Here is a 17,167-nt window from a genome sequence, read left to right as displayed (position 1 = left end):
AATAGAACACTCCCCTCCAAGTTGATGGTCCTCTACTAACGAAGCAAGGCGCAAAATAGCAAAACATGCCGAGACAGCGGCATCATCCCGCCAGAAACTCTGGGATCGCATTTTCCCATCCGCAATGACGTCGATGAGCGAGCTAGCAATGCCATCTTGCCGTGGGGAACATTTGGGGGGCCATGTTCTCGGCCTCGCGATTTGTCGGTAGCACAGAATGTTGTACTACTACTGGTTGGCATATGGAAGAGGAGAACTGTGAATGGAACCGGCAATTCAGGAGCCGGCGAGCTGAAAGATTTTTTGTGGGCGCCGTAATCTTTTAGACAGGACGGATGTGTAACACAGCGTTCGTTGGGACTTCTCCCTCACAGATTCATCTGCAACAGAACGATCCCAAGGGACGAGACACCCAGGGGGGCGTGTGAACCGGGCAAAGATGCTGTGTAACCAACTCTGATCGTGCTGCTCTCGAAGGCTGAGTTTCTTGTTACTGTAAGGCTGGGGGCGAAAAAAGGGGACCCAAAGATCGAAATCTGGTTGCCGAAGGGATTCTCAGGTCGAGGCAGGCAAAAAGACGTGATCTTGACATTGTAGTTGTAACTGGCACAGCGGCTTGCCAGTCTTGCCCAAGTTATCGTATTTCCTTTCACAAGCTCGTACTGTACTGTACCGCAACATTTTCAGCTCCGGGCTGATGGACATGATGATTTTCATCCGTCCGCGCCTAGTCTCCTTTGTTAGCGGATGATCTCTCGTGCTGAAACTGATGCAAGCAGGCGGAACAAAATAGCACAACAACAACACCAACAAACCGCATTACCGGCACCTTGTTGTTTCCCGCAAGTCGTGTCGTGTACACACGACTTCCAAAGTTGGGTGCCTTACTAGTAGGTACGGGAGCATCTTGATGAGAGCCAAACCGAATCAGCAGACCTGACTTGCATCTTCCCCTCCTCCACCCTGACCTTGATGGCTGTGGGCACTTTGGACAAGAGTCTCGGTTTCCTCGGAGAATTACCACATCGATTCTCCTTCTTCCCCAGACATTTCGACGCAGGAAAAGAAGGGGAAAACAAAACAAAGTTGGATATGGAGCACATGCGTGGGGTCATTTGCGTCTGTCACCGAAACGAATCCGCGGCCGGCCCCCCTCTTTTCTCCCATACCGAGCTCGACTACAAGTACACTTTGAATTACAGTACGGTACGGAGTGGTATCACACCATGGAGATGAAGAAGAGGAGAAGGAAAAGAAGCGCGAGTGAGATTGTGTCCACCCCCTCCGGAAAGTGGGGTGGGCAAGGGATTGAAGGAATTGGACAGGTTGGGGGATGGGTGAAAGAATCCAGAAAGACTGCAGCTGGTGACAGCAGCCAAGACTTGCCGCTGGCCACGATGCCGTTTTGGCCCGGCCTGGCTTTGGGCCTTGGTGGTGACGATGACCATCTGGCGTGGGCTGGACCTTGATTGACCCCCAAACATCTGGAGCCGCCACGGACAGACACACACCCTCTTCGATGCATGGAACGGTAATCGGGAGGGATCGTATTCTTTTCGTGCCAGCCGCTGTTTTGCTCACGCTCTGATTCCATGCATGGCCACGCACTCTTGTTTCTCTTGTAGCTTGGTGTCGTTGCTTTCCCCCTCCTCCCCTCCCCATCCTCCTCCTCACCCCCAAACCCGTGTGTGCGTGCGTGCGGCTGGGACTTTACCAATGTTACACAAGGCCACAAGACGCCCTCTCTGCCGTTCTACATGCAGTCGGGCAGCCATCAGAGCCAATGTCTCAGTCGACGCCTCTCCGGGGTTCGGGTTCGGGTTCGGCCCTCTATTAGTGCGGTTATGTTGGAGAAGGGCATCAACGGATGGTCGAAGCAGTGCCATACATACATAGACAGGCACACACACTCTCCCACCTCTCTCACTCTCACACACTCACATACACACGCATGAAATCCTGCATCCAGCAAATCACCAGCCAGCTTCCCCACGCCCTACCTCAACCGTAGGTACGATACGATACGATGGCCAAAGAGAGGGCCATTCTTTCTGCTGCTTCCCCCGCTTTCTGTCGAGTCCAGCGATGTGGTTGCTGGTAAATCCACATTAGTGGACGATTGTTGGAGATGGGCAAATCGGGCGTTGCATCCTTTTTTTATTTTTCCCTCTCTTTCTTTTCTTTTATTCTTTCTGAAACATCGGCCGCTTTGTCTGATTTGCCCCGAACTCTGAAATGACAGGCCGTTCCGCTGCATCTGCTCGACTCGTGCTCCCCATGTCATTGTGCAGCAAAGACAGACAACGTTCAATGGAGCTCCGCAGTGAACAACAGCCATGCCCTGTAGACCATGTACTTTTGCCAGAGGAGGCTGTAACATTACCTTCAATTTCCGTTCGGACATGACTCTCCCATCAACAAAAGAACATGGGCCGAGATGCTTCCGTCCAATTCCCAGCCGCAGCCGCATATCGAAAAGACAAAGTCCCTTTGCCTTTTTTGCCCTCTTTTACCACCCCCTGCTTTTTCTGCTTTCCCGTCTGTGTTATGCTTCTGCCTACGAAGTACTCCGTAGATCGTTCTATGTTCCTTTTCGCTCCGCTTGTATACTGACTAGAAGACGGGAATTTGCATGAGGTTTCTCCTCCCTCCTTGCACTAGGATGCCTGTTCCCGAGCGAGACCAGCCGCGTCTTTTTTCATGTATCGCTGTGGTGTTCCCGCTCGCTCGACCGGGGACGAACAGACAGCCTTCTACCTACCTACATACTACCTAGGTAGCTTACCGGCTGCAGAGGTGACAGCAGATAGCATGTATGTACATACGAACAGTACTCTGCAGTATCCGTTCTACAAGTACATTACCCATCACTCGGAGGTTTCCCTCGCCCGCTCGTTTCGCTCCGCTCGCTACATATTGGTGGGTTTGGGGCCGCTGGGCGATCAGCGCGAGGGGGGGGACGGAGCGCCGTTGATCCTTTCTTTTTTCTCGCCGTCTGCTTTGCTTTGCGTTTGCCAGGGGAGGTTTTGGGAGTGTCGGATTGCATGCGATATGCAGCGTTAGATCGCAGATGAATTAATTATCGTACGATCTCGGTGGCGACAGATGGGACTCTCGAGTGGGCGAGAGGGGACAACCAACGGGCATGCCCCTGTTCTGAGCGGCGGTTGTGTGTGTTGTGTATGTGTGTGGGTGTCTGTGTAGATGTCGAGCTTTGAAGTTGGAGAAGGCTTCCGGACAAGGCTGCGATTGCGACTCTCTCACTCACAATGTGCTCACCATATTGTCATTGTTCATCTCCTTTCTTTCAAAGCAACTGTGTTTTTGACTTATCGTGACTATCTGGCTTCTACCTAGCCGTTGAACGTGTGCGCATGTGCTTCATTATCTTCGTTTCCATGATTCTCGTGGCATCATCTCCCCCATGCCCTGAATATTCCGCGATTTCTTTCCTTGTCCCTGGCTTCTGGCTTCCTTTGACTATGTACTCAAACAAAAGCAGCAAGATTTCGTGGTTCCCATTGAGGTATCGTCAACCCAATCACTCTTCTTTCCCTTAGATCACCAGACCTTCCCCTTTGGCTTCTCCGACCTCCGGCTCACTCTCGTTCTTAGGAATCTCATCGACCTCCATCCAAAGTCGCTCTGCTGACCCCCAATCAACTCCCCAACGAGGATTGGATCTTTGCGCCGATCACTGCCATGTTTCGCCTCCCAGGACAAGAAGCGCACGACAGAAGGAAACCCTACTCTCTGTTTTTTTCTGCTTCCGGGTCTTTTTCTCCGAATTTTCAGTGTTTTTGTTGTTTTAAATTCTTTTTCAATTTCCGCTAGGCACCTCGTCCTTCGCCGTTGGCTGGCCCCCCCTGACAGTTGGCCTCAACCACCTTCTCAGGGAATGGACGATTACTTCCGACCATGACGGTTACTTGCTGCCGCCATCGTGCTGGCCGCTGACGTTGCGGCCCGATCGGAGAGCCTCCTTGCTGGCCTTCCGGAGCTTCCAAGCGGTCGTCTCGACTCGCAGGCCCAGCGGGTTTCGGTTTCTGCTGTGAGAGGGTGCCTGACCACCTTGTCCCGGTTGGGCTGGGGCGTGTCCGACACCAGTCACAGCGCCGGTCAAAGTGCCTGCAGGTGCAGCAGGAGCAGCAGCGCTTGCGGAGGGACGAGATGCCGATCGCGTGCCGGGAATCTGCCTCCCACTTCCAGATGGACGAGGGGGCACCGGCGGCAAAGGAGTCGTGGGAGCTGGGGAGGGCAGACCCTGATTGACCCAGTCGTTCGTCGCGCCCGTCCGAGTAACAGGATTGCTGATCTGCCTGCCACGCGTGTCTGTAGCGCCTCGCCGGCCATCAGATGCCCAGGTGCCGTTATTCATCGTGCGCTGTCCATGTGCCTTTCTGCCGGCCTCAAAGCCGACGGTAGCCCAGGGAGGACCTGCGCCCATTGGACGGGCCGGTGGCCTTGGCGGCTCGATCTCTCCGGTCAGGGCGCGGGCTGTCTGCTCTCGGAAGAACTTGATACGCTGTCGTTCGTATGGGCTCTCCTCGTCACCCGACGTCCGTGTCGAGGCACCAGTAAACGGGCTTCGCTCCTCTCTGAAGGGCTGCCATTGACCGATGGGCTGATGGACTGATATTCTAGGCGTAGTCAGAATGGTCGGCGTGATGGGGGGCTGTTGAGGAGTCTGGAACGCTGGCTGCGGCCGCGGTTGTAGCCGTGGCTGCGACTGAGGCGGCTGAGGCAGTTGAGGCGTTTGAGGTTGTTGAGTCTCCGTACGGTTGCGATTGCGTCTTCGGAAAAGGCTCCCCAGCGTTGTGGCCGGCGTGTTGGCAATTTTGCGCTCAGAAGCAACAATCTCGGCGGGTGGCAGTGGCACAGGTCGATCAAAGAAGGTGCTGGGTCGAGCATGAGCAGTCGACGGACGACGAGTGCTGATATCATACCGTTGTAGAGAGAAGCGATGAACGTCCTCCAGGTACGTGTGCTGCGGCACGTGTTCCTCGGATATGCTATCCTCGTAGTCGTGATCTTGCTTGGAGCCCGTATCACGCTCCCTGGCTGTGGTTGTGTTAGCACGGCTTCTGCCTTCAATGACTGGCAGGATAGTCGCCTTGTTGCCCTGAGCTCTGTGCAGCGCGAAGCTGCTGACGTTTGTAGAGGTGATTGGCTTTCTTTCCATCACTCTTTCGGCCGTATGCTGTGGGAGCTCTCGGTGCTGCTGGATGCTCATATCTCGTCGACGAAGCATTGGCGTGGTGAAGACTGGTGACTCGGCTGTTTCCAGCACCTTCGGCGGGAGGACAAACGGCTTCGCTGCTTCTGGATGCTTTTCCAAGAATGCCTTTTCGTAAGGCCCAACTCCAAAGAACTCGTCCAGATCACTCAGGGTAGGGGAGTGTTTACCCGTCTGAGCCTGGGGTTGAGGCTGAGATTCATACTGGAGTTGGGAGATGTTACTCGCTGCTACTGCATCGTACATCTGGTTCATGGAATGCGCAGGTCTTGGCCCGTGAGTAAGTCTCTCGGGCCGCTCAGCTGGGTAGCCTGTTCCCTTGGCTGGGCCAGGCTTGGACGGAGTGATGATGGCTGAAACAGAGCTGCTAGAGTTGGAGCTGCTCGATAGACTCCGCGGGATTCTGATAATGTCCGTATTCTTGTCAGCCTCGTAAAGCAGTGATCCAGGGAGGGGTACAAAGCCCGACTCATAGGATTTGATTCTTTCGTTATACTGAGGAGGGGCAGTATCCTTGACCGGGTTGGTGGGCTTGGGCGTGGGCTTGGGCGTGTTCTTGGACGGCTGGATGTTGCCCGCTGCCTTGTGATTTGACTTGGCCCTCGCTGGTTTGTTAGACGGACTCTTCCTTGGCTTCGTCGCCGTAGAAGGATTCTTGGAAAGATTTAGGGGAGCGGGTTGAAGCTCCGGTTCCATGTACCCATCCGTATGCCAGATATCGGCAGACGAAGCTTGCAACTCAGCGTCATGCTTGCTTTCAACCACCTGCACCTGGCGAGCGTCCTCGACTCGGAGGCGACCCCCTGACTGCGTAAGGATACCTTGCACCATATCCTCTGTCGTGGCTCTCGACCTTTGCTCAACCGCAATGGGGAAGTGGGTTAGCGGAGAGCGATCCGATGACAACGAGTTGAAGGATGCACAGCTATAACTGAACGGGATACCGGGGCGCACAGGAGATTCATCGCCAGGCGTTGTAAGCTGTGCAGGGCGACGAGGCCTAGCTGGGGTTTGCGGAGCGTCTCCAGTGCTCTTGGTATCATCGCCAACGAAGACGGCAGTTTTTGAACTTTCATTTGAATAGACAGATGAGGTCTCGACGGCATCTTCGCTGAGCTGCGGTGCGGTATTCTCAGCACTCTGGTTATCCTCAGTCACGGCTGTGGTAGGCTCCTCGGCCATCAGCGGAACCGAAACACGTCGGGCCTCTCGTTGGCTCATCGGCGACGGCCATAGATGTCGATCGTCAGAGTAGAGATCTTCGTCTTCTCTTTCGTTGGTGGAGATGGATGACACGGTCGATGCAAAAGGTAGAGTCTGAACATTGTCGACCGTTGAGAAGCTGCTTCTGAGGTCAGTAGGTGATTCCCAATGCCAAAGACTTGATCAACAGACGAAACTTACTTCTTCTCCTTCACGTCAACTCCAGGCGCAGGGTCTTGAGCCGGGTTTTGATCGCTCAAAGATAGCACCACCTCGTCTTGGAGTTTTGTCCGAGCTGGAACTTGTGATGCTTGATGGAATCCCGAAGACGACACGTCCATCATCGTCGTGAGGCCGGAAGCCATGGTGTCAAAATTCAGGGACAGCCGAGGAGGTTTAGCAGGCACCGACATCGTGCCCTTGACAGTCTCTACCGAGTCGGCATCCGACTCGTGTCCTTTGTCACGAGCCGCCAAGTTGAGGGTCTTTTTGCTGTCCTCATTGTTGCCGAGAGAGAAGCGGCGCCTGATAGTGGACGGAATCTTGGGCAGTACGAGGAAGTTCTCCCAGTGCTGACCCCAGAGCCAGGCCTTCTTAGGTGGAGGCAGCTCGCACTCCCGCTTCTCTTTCTTGGCATTGGCTTCTTCGACAAAATATAGTCGCGCATATTCCATGTTAGAAAGTCGTGGCTCGCGCATACTATACTTGACGTCAACCTTCGGCAGCGAGGAACGGCGACCATGTTCTTGGCCATCATAGCTCTCCGGCCTCCTTGTTGTAGTTGGTCTATCCACCGATTGCGTCGAAGAGGCTCGCTGACTGTAGAGGTTCTGCTGGTTGTTTCGGACCCCTTCGGGTAAAGACGATGTACGCAGACTGAAGCTGTCTCGAAGTTGAGCGTTGGAGGCCTTGGGACGAGTAGGGGGCCGAAGAGGGAGATGAGCAGGCTGCTTCACCAGCTTTGCACTCGACCTGGCCTTGTCACCAGCCAAGACGGTGGCAAGCTGTGAGACTTTGGAGCTGCTCGGTTCACCAGACTGCAACTCTGGATGCGAACGCATTCGCTCGAGAAGCTTGAGGCCGTTCCTTGTGATGGTCGACCTCATGGACATGGGGATTTCGGGAGTCGGAGGGACCGGAGGAATATCCTCATCCACCCTTTTACTCCTCCTCTGCCTGGTTTGCAATAGCCTCTGTCTTGTGGATAACGCCTTTTGTTTAGGCGGCAGCAGCTTTTGCTTCGTGGGCAGCGGCGGCGTCTTCTTCAGCTTTCTGGCAGGGTCGAACGTCTTGGCGGCAACCCTCTCCCCTTTGACAACAGTTTCATCACCGGCATCATACTAGAATTTGCGGCGAAATTTCTGCTTTGGGAGGAGAAGCCCCAGTTGGGCCTTTTCTCGTGAGTCAAGGTTCAGGTCCTTTGCAAGTGGATGTTGATCGAAGGCGGTCTTTGAGAGGGTGGAAGTGCTTTTGACTCGCAGCTTCGGTGCTGATGAATCGTCAAACGCAAAGGCCGCGCCGTCGGTCTTGGATGGTGATACCTCTCGCCCTGGGAGGCCCTTCAGGAGGGGGTTTGGAACAGGAGGGGCGGATGCCACAAATTCAGGAGAGAGGGGCCTTTGAGAACCAGCCAGCTCTGCCACTTCGCGGGGGCTCTGGGGAGAGCCTCTGAGGATAGACTTCACCATGACGACAGAGTTCGGGGTAAAGGAAGGGCGACGAGACGCCGACTTCCGGCGAGAAGTTGGGGCCTCTGCCAGCTTGAGAACGTTGAAGCACAGCGTCTCGATTGCCTTGAACTCCTCGATGTACTGAGTGAATGCCTTGTATGCAGCTTCATACCTGGGCAAGCCACACCAGATGAACAACTTCTCCTGAATGAAGGCTTGCTGCTTTTCGCCCGATGGGTTGTCTCCGAGAAGATGGACAAGGATTGCAAACCGGATGCAGTCGAGAAGAGAGTTGGTGTATGGAGCAAGACTCACGTCTTCCGAGTTCTTCAGTAAGTCCTGAGCAGGGAATAGGGCATTGACGACTGCCATGATCTCCACAGGAGGTTTTCTGGTAGCTTCTGAGTGCTGCATCTCGAGGGTGACCGCCTGAAGAGCACAAGTTAGCCAACGAAATGAGGGTATGACACTTGTAGGAACTCACAGATGCTCTGAAACCCATGTAAAAAGTGGCAAACTTTTCCGTTGCCTTCTTATTGAGCTCTTGGATCATCGCCGCGGATGGATAGGCGGGGTGATTGGGCTTGAAAGTCAAAGGGGTATCAGCGACGAGTCGGCGCCGGCGAAGCTCGACGACGTTGAGGTCAGCGAGGCCTTCCAAGACCCTGTCGAGGTCCAGGCCACCGTCCTCTAGTTTCTTGAACGTGTTGAGGCTGAGCTCCCTCAACTTGTTTCGAGGATTGCAAGAAACATCAGGAGCCTGGTGCGAGGCAAGTCGGTCCGCATACTGTCGGAGAGCCTCCAGAAGCTTGGCATCGTTGTCAAAGCCTCGCTGTCTGCGTTGAATGATGCCCTCAAAGCCGACGTGCTGAGGACTACATCCCACCGTCTCCTTGTCTACAAGTTCTTTGAGGGCGTCAAGACCCGTGGTGAGCCACCACTCCAGATGCTCCTGGGGAGTGATTGGCATTCCGTCAAGTGGCGTCAGAAGATGAGTTGAAGTTGATCTGTTGACCAAGTAGCTGGAGTTGATTTGTTGATCAAGGAATTGGAATATCGAATGTGTAGGGAGTCAATATTAAGGGGAAAAATGCAAAAGTGAGGAGAAGAACTGCTTTACCGAGGAGGCAATGAAGAAGAAGATGCTAGGAATTTCGAAAGAAGAAGCGAGGCTGGGGTTGTAATGATTGTAGGAAGAATTACGGCAGAGTGTTGAGGAGGAGAAGAGCAGAAGAGGAGAAGAGGCAGAGAAAACGAGATCCCCCGCCAATGAGCGTGCCAAGAGCTCTGGAAGAACTTCCCCCATGGAGATGAGGGCCTTACTCACGCGTAGGGCGACGCGTCTGGTGGCGGGCCGTTCAGATTGCGCTCACTTGCTATCGTGGGAGAGCCGGTTGGTGTGCCAGTTGAGAGACGTACAAGGCTAATAGCTGCTAGGGAAGTTCTTCTAGATATTCGTTCACGGCTACATCGGGCAACGAGGCTGCAGGACACAGGAACTACGTAATGCGAGTAGATGCACATCTTCACAGCACCATCTGGCTCCTTCTGGAGCCCACGTCATTCGCATCTATCACGACTGGAGAGATCGATGCCAAAGCCCAGATGTCCGACCCAGAACCGGAGCCTCGAGATCGACTCCCATCGTCCGTCTGCCAGGCAAGTGCCACCACCCACGGCTGCCACTGCACGCACGAAGCTGATGCGTCACGTGTGCACGGAGCTGACGCCCCTCTTTTTGTTTCTGCAGTTTGTCTTTGTTTACAAGAGCTGTGGGTTCGGCTAAGTAGGTAAGGTATTTCGTAGGGCAAGGGGGACGCGCGGGCGATGAAGGGGCATGGACGCAGCAGCATCACGAAGAGAGCATCAGTACAGGTACGCATCACCAAGCTGGCGGGATGTTGTTGTCTGCAGCAATCTATAAAAACAACAGGGGCAAGTTACAAGTAGGCTTCCGGGGTCTGGTTGTTCTTCTGCAGGTAATCCCACTTATTGCCGTAGCTGGCCAAAGACCCCATGCTCTTTGATAACATGGAGGTAACACGGACAATTTGACAATCTACAGAGGCAGGGGATCTCCTCGATGTGAATGTAAAATGCAACGCGCCACAGAAATCTTGGGCCGGGGGCCACGCACCAATGATATTCCCCCTGGGAGGCCGCCGGATCCAGAGCCAGCAATTCCAGCGCTGAAACCCCTTTAATACGGCCAACGGCCCAGAGGCGCCAGGGGCAAAGGCACCTAAAGCCCTGTGAGGGTGCGCCAGTAGACGTCAGTATCGGGAATGCCAAGCAGCTAAAGGGACAAAGGTCGCCAAGGCGCGGGAGAAGAGTACGAGTACATACAACTACATCTCCATGTCCCGAGCGTCCGTCAACCTCCAGTCTGGACTTTTGAACCAAGTCGTGAAACCACCACCGGATTCCAGAGAACGGGTACCGAGTACATCTTGCAGACAGAGACATCCACGATGCTACGCCAAAGCAGTCGCTTGACTCGGCAGATTCCGCAGTGTCTACCCAGCAGGCTGGGCCGCGGCAACACGCGACTGGTGTCATGCAGGCCCCGGTTTTCCACTCAGGCAGCTCGACGACAAGCTGGTACGTTATGATTTGCTGCTTCTGTTTGTGTTGTTGACTGGTTTTCACGGGCTCAGCGCCTTGTGTTTGATCGTCTTTACTTTGGCATGTTGTCAACGCTGTTCAGGGGAGGAGTCCGGGGCAGTCAGTGGTGGCTTTGAAGTAGACCTTGTTGCGCCACCACGCGTCTCCAGCTCTGTCGTCATTTCATATCCAGCGATAGACTGAGATGAGAGCCTCGGTGTCGCTGCATATATAAACTTATATATAGAGCAAATCGCACAATGTCAAATTTCAAACGACTAACCCTTGATCACCAGACGAAAGACCTTCACAATTCCCTTCTGCTCAAAGTCGCCATTATGAGCCTCAAGACTCCCTGCTCAAGAAAATGGGCGAAAGTGCCGCCACCACATTCGCCTCCATCGTCGTTCTCGCCCTCGGATTCGCCGGTGCTGGGTACATCTACCACAAGAGCTACAAGATGCTCGTCCTCAAGAAAATGACCCGCGCCTTTGAACCAGGCGACCCTGTCCTGGACTTGGCAACAACCGCCAAAGAAGTGCCTCGAACAATTGCTCCTGAGGACGAGCATTGGGTCCAACGCCCGGAGCAGGCGCACGTGGACAGAATCGTTGACGGGAGGGAATCTGGCCATTACTATCTCTTCATGGGAGAGAAGGGCACGGGGAAAAGCAGCATGCTGATCGAGGCTATGCGCAAGACTGATGGCGACGGCGTGGCCATGTTTGAAGCCCACGCCGACACCGAAATCGTAAGGATACGCCTCGGCAAGGCGCTCGACTACGAGTTTCATGAGGACTACATTGGAGGCTACTTCAGTGAACGAGGTCCGCGAGAAACCACTGCTCTGCTGGACATTGAACGTGCCCTGAACAAGCTGGAAAAGGTCGCGATGAAGCTTGCGCAAACAAGGCGGAAGCCCCTCGTCCTTATCGTGAACCAGCTACATCTCCTAAGGAACAACGATGAAGGCAGGGATCTGCTTGAGCTTTTGCAGCAGCGCGCAGAACAATGGGCGGCGGCCAACCTCGTCACCATGGTATTCAACACCGACGACTACTGGGTCTACGAGCGGCTGAAGCTCCTGGCCACGCGCATGGAGGTGCTTGCTGTCACGGATTTGCCCAAGTCACAGGCGATCAACGCCCTGAGGAAGTATCGCCAGCGCTATTTCCACGAGATTCCTAACCACAAGGAGCTCGAGGATGTATACGATCGGATTGGTGGCCGCTTGAGCTTTCTGAACCGCGTGGCAAAAAGTCGGGATATGATTCGCACGTGCGATCAGATCAAGGACACTGAGAAGAAGTGGTTTCTCAACCAGTGCTGGATCCTTGGCTCAGAGATGGATGACGACGTGATGGATCAGCAGAAGTGGGCGGTACGAGTTTGACCATTACCCATTACGCCCCCCTAACCCAGCAACTTGACCCTCATACCACACATAACAAGACGGCTTGGCTAACAAACAACGAACATCTAGGCGGCTGCCATGACTCTCGCTCTCGCTCTCGTTGACAAAGAAGCAGAGGCGCCCGACTCGTACGACCCAGTTGTCGGTCACCTGCTGCCAACGTTCCCCTTCCATATTGCTCAGGAGATCATGACCCGAGCCGACTTCATCCGCGATCTCGACAGTCTCAACCTCTTCACCGTCACCAGCCAGGCGGATGTTCGTGCCAGCAGCGTCCCGATGCATCTCGCTTTCAAGGAGATATGCGCCGAGCCTCGGTTCCGCAAGCACTTGGAAGACACGATTCAGCGAATTTCTGATATCGAGAGCTTGGGTCGTACCAGAGAGCTTGTTGCCAAGGATCTGGTCCTTGGTGGCCAATATGACATTGAGACGAGCCGCAAGGGCATCACAGTCAGACTGAAGCAGCCAGAGGAAAAGGACGATTAAGCAGAGCGGTTTGGGCTGGTAATAGACATATATGCCAAAGCATTCAGGACGAATGGGCACTTACGAGAACAAGGTATTCGACGATAGAGCGAATGCAACCACGGCGACGACAATGGAGGATCATCGGCAAGGAGTTTGCTGGTCTTTTTTCCAAACTTTTTCCATACCTCTTCATTTTTCCTTTCCCTTTTCGCAAGACTTGCCATGCAACGGCAAGCAACCTTTCCTTGAGTTGAAGCACACACGAGTTGCCGGTGACCATGCCTTGAGGGTATGATGAGAGCCCAGGGACCGTACAAGAGATTTCTTTTGTCATTTTCTACCTTTTTTGTATATCTTTTCTATGAGACCACCTTGTTTAGACGGTCGTATTATCATATAGTTTTCAATAGTAGATGTATTATAATTTCTAGTAACTTGCCTTTGGCTTCCTTCAATCGCCGGTAGACGATAGAATTATCCTGCGTAGCGTGAAACAGACGCGATATTTTATGACTAATTATAAAGGCGGATTGAGTCGTGGTGTTTACCGATATCATATGTGCGAGAGGAACCAAAACGCGCATTTCACACATGAAAAGGTTCCAAAGTAACTCAATCCTCATCAGCAAGATCCGAATATTGATTGCCTCATCCTCAGCGAAGAATTGTCGTCTCCAGCCTGCCTTGGCCAAATTCTTGCGGCATTCTCATCAAATCCAGAATTTCCAATATAGGTCTAGGGTAGCTACAGGGTAGGGCCACCTTTGAAACTTATCACCCCACTGCAATCTGACTGGCCCAGACAGTATCAGCCGGAACCTCAGTGGCCCAGGCGTGCAGGGTACAGGCTAAAGTACCTCGCGTTAGGTTGCCTCACCGACAAGGCACAAACAATCGCGACTCCAGCCACTCCCTCGAAAAACCAACGAGTCCCATAATATTTTCCACGCTCAGGCCAGCCAAGCAACGGCACCGCGAGGCTTCGATTCCTCATCTCTCGCCTCTGCCCTGATGTCTGCCAACTCCAAATGGCCCGACTTCCAGCTTGCTTCAAAATTGCGACACTTCCTGGGTTCTAGCGCGCCTGAATCGACTCCCTCAGAACCGACAACCTCACAGGCCAAGCACGAGGAACCGCAAGCTTCCCAGGAACACGACGACGAGCGCAAGGGCGAAGTTCGCACCGAAACAATGGCTGAGCTCGACAACGATCCAATCGAGGAGATGGAAGATGTGGGCGATTATGTGGATGAGGGCGATGCTGCTGACGTCGACGTCGATTTTGGCGATCTCGAAATGTTTGATAGCGCGTCACAGCTCCCGTATTCATCACAGGCGCCTCAGAACGTAAAATTCGACGAGCCTGAGTTTCCGACATTCACCGAGAGCGCGCCAAACGACAAGAACACCAAGAAGAAGAGCAAGGATGGCCGCCGCGCGTCGGATTTCGTTGTCGACGACGAGGCCGCCAGTGCACCCAGCACCAAGCGCAAGAAGTCAAAGAAGAAGTCTCTGCAGCCCTCTGAAGCCGATAACGACCAGACCGTCGAAGCAAAGCCCGACGAAACGAATTCTGCTCCAGCTGCTGAGGACGACAGACAAGCATCTGATGCCGTCGAGCATCCCACCTCAGAGATGGATGCACTGGACTTGACACCCGCTCAGGCAGCCGACAAGAAAAAGAAGAAGCGCAAGCAGTCCGACTCTGTGGACGGCAAGCGACACAAGAAGAGAAAGGGGATCGAAGATGGCGACTCAGCAGTCATCGAGCAGACGCAAGACGAAACCGCCGAAAGCGCTGATGCCGGACACACCGAAGCTGTCACTGCCACCAGCTTCCTGCACACGGACAAGAATGCCACCAGCCAGCACGTTGATGCTGCCACGGAGGACGACGCCGCCAATGCCGAAGAGCAAAGCTCGCCAAGCATTGCCCGTGCTCGGCGGCGCAGCCAGACGGGAGAGGAAACTCGCTCGAGGGAGAATAGTATATCTTCCCGGGCTCAGTTTGCCCCCATGGCCCCCATGGCAATTGACACGCTGCCGCAAGAAGAGGCCCCCCCAGTTGATCGCGACGTTGAGGATCTCGCGCGCGAGGCATGGAAAGAACACATCAGTAGCCAAGCCGGAAGCCATGTGAATGCCCCTGGAGACTCTGCTCAGGCGGAGGAGCAGCCAGCAGCCAGCCCAGCTCCACGGCGATCTACGAGAGCAAAGAAGGCGCCCGTGACGCTTGTGCAAGCCGCAGACGCAAAAGTAGAAACCCCTGCAAAGAAGAACCGCCGCGTACTTGAGGAGCTGCCGTCACCCTCCGCCAACTCCCCAAAGCCAAGGGCGAGAACTAAGCGTGCTACTAAGAGACAGCCGCGGACATTGCAGTCCTTGGAGGAGGATGGCGAGAACGGGGAAGATGATGAACCGTCGAGGAGGAGAGGCAATGCCGGAGGCTACACGCAAGGGCGATTCACAGACGCCGAGCTGGAGGCCATCAGCCGGGCTGTCGAGGCTTTCCGTAACGAGTATGGAATGACACAAGTTGAAGTCAATGAGGTAAGGCTCAGTCGCACGGTGCCCACCCTGTTCGAATCCTTTTAGCCTGCTCGAACCAAACCGCTTACCCTGGATCGAAACATAGATTATTCAAGCTCCCGGAGGCACGACCGCCGGTGATGCCCATGCGCGCCTCTGGTATCGTCTCTTCGAGGTGTGCCCTGACCGTAAGAGGCAGAAGGTCATCAACATTGCTCGCAAGAAGTTCCACAACTTCGTTGCGCGAGGAACGTGGACGCCGGAACAGGACGCAGAGCTGGCTTCTCTCATTGAGGTGCACAAGAGCGCCTGGTCCAAGATTGCAGGCATCATCAACCGCCATCCTGAGGATGTGCGGGATCGGTATCGCAATTACATTGTGTGTGGCGCGAACCAGCGCAAGGATGTATGGAGCGAAGAGGAGGAAGCTCACCTGACCCAGATTGTCAAGGACGCCATGGTCGCTATTGACGATCTGCGGCTTGCTTCGCCCGATAAGCCTCTGCTTAAGAAGCCCTACGAAGAGCTCATCGACTGGCAGGACATCAGCGAGCAGATGGGAAGGACGCGGAGTCGACTGCAGTGCATCACCAAGTGGAAAGCCATGCAGATGCGCCTTTCAGGAAAGAAGAAGGACAAGAAATCCGGCTCCTCCTCCCAGGGCTCGGAAAAGAAGAAGCAACAGCCGTCGCAAGCTGAGCCGTCTGTTTCGAATGAGGACCTCGCTTTCCAGCTGGATGTGGCTCGTCAGCAGCTGGCAAGTATGCGCGAGGAGGAACAATATCGCTTGGTCTTGGCTATTCAAGGAGCCTCGGTCCTGTCAGAGGATCAGATACCCTGGACAAAGCTGCTCGATAAGAAGTTCCGCCGCCAATGGACTCGGGGCACTCAGGCTCTGCTCTGGGATCGCCTGAAGCAGACCGTCACAGACTGGGAATCCATGACCGTCCTGGACATTGCCCAGCAGCTCATCAATGAGTACAACCGAACCGGAGGCCTGCCTGAGGTCACCGGCAGTGGCTACGACGACGATGACCGAGAAAGGGAAATTCTCCGCCAACTCAATGCCCGCCACAAGCCGGCAGCAGCACCCAAAAGCGAAGAGTTTGTCCATGACTCTGGTGCAGAGGACGCCAAGGAGGACGAGCAACCGAACCAGAACGACAAGCTCGATATCACCATTGATCCGGCGTTGATGGAAGCAGCGCCGCCTTCACCACCCAAGGCTACCCCCAAGCCGAAGAAGGCCGCACCGAGGAAGACACCAGCTAAGAAGAAGTCAAAGAAGCAGGATCTTAGCCAGGATCCCATCGAAGACAGCGAGCCGACCCTGCCAGTCGCCACTGTCGATCAAGGCGAGGAGTCCAACCTGGAAGAAGCGCAGGCTCGCAAAGCCAAGACGCCCAGCAAGTTCAAGTCAGTTAACACCAGCGGAAACGAGGAAAATGGCGTGGATGCTCCGCAGACGGAGCCTTACTCAGACAGCGTTATGGACGACATGGAGGATCTGCCGGCACGGGTTTCGACTTGATGCAGATTATCTTATATACCCTAGCCATTTGTAGTCTGTGAGAATGGACATTTACAGATATTGATGAGGGAGGGCTTTCATTTGAGGGGTTCGTTTTGGAATGGATCATGACTTATGCCACCAAGAGGCTTCATGGACGGTAATGGCGGCTGGCTGGACGGATGGATGATGACGAGGCTCGAGCTCAATTGACGCATGTATGTGTATTCATTCTCGCGGAACGGGAACTGGCGGGTTCCCTTTTCATTGCACTGGTCCTTAGAAAAAATCAGAATTTGAATGGCCGCCTGGTAGGATTTCATTGAGGCCTGATGCGGAGCTCGAGCGTGATGGACGCCGTGGTGTGGTTTTTTATTTTGGCCTCGATCGAGGTTATTATAACGATTTTTGAGAGAATCCACTCGAGCATTGACTGTCTGACTATTGCATCACTGTTGAACAAGGACCCAATATCGCATAAACATTGACCGCCTCTCATCTCCCGCCATCATAGAGGCAAATATAGCAAG

At 54.2% G+C, this 17,167-nt stretch overlaps 2 protein-coding genes across 2 annotated transcripts; one reads left to right on the top strand and one right to left on the bottom strand.

Moving 5' to 3' along the window:
- Window positions 1-3,920: 3,920 nt before the first annotated feature.
- Window positions 3,921-9,079, bottom strand: BBK36DRAFT_1192853 (hypothetical protein; the record flags this gene model as incomplete). Its single annotated transcript, XM_024896783.1, has 4 exons — window positions 3,921-6,578; window positions 6,641-7,779; window positions 7,981-8,538; window positions 8,594-9,079. The coding sequence occupies 4 exons, from the start codon at window positions 9,077-9,079 to the stop codon at window positions 3,926-3,928; spliced, it is 4,836 nt and encodes a 1,611-aa protein (XP_024752351.1). The 3' UTR covers window positions 3,921-3,925.
- Window positions 9,080-10,561: 1,482 nt separating this feature from the next.
- On the top strand, window positions 10,562-16,683 carry BBK36DRAFT_1192846 (hypothetical protein). Its single transcript, XM_024896782.1, has 6 exons — window positions 10,562-10,714; window positions 11,044-12,094; window positions 12,197-12,580; window positions 13,505-14,069; window positions 14,181-15,148; window positions 15,234-16,683. Exons 1-6 carry the CDS (start codon window positions 10,581-10,583, stop codon window positions 16,656-16,658), a joined length of 4,527 nt encoding a protein of 1,508 aa, XP_024752350.1. The 5' UTR covers window positions 10,562-10,580; the 3' UTR covers window positions 16,659-16,683.
- Window positions 16,684-17,167: the final 484 nt, after the last annotated feature.

The sequence above is a fragment of the Trichoderma citrinoviride genome (assembly GCF_003025115.1).
Source record: "Trichoderma citrinoviride strain TUCIM 6016 unplaced genomic scaffold BBK36scaffold_3, whole genome shotgun sequence".
Classification (NCBI taxonomy): Eukaryota; Fungi; Ascomycota; class Sordariomycetes; order Hypocreales; family Hypocreaceae; genus Trichoderma; species Trichoderma citrinoviride.
This window is presented reverse-complemented; position numbering and strand designations above follow the sequence as displayed.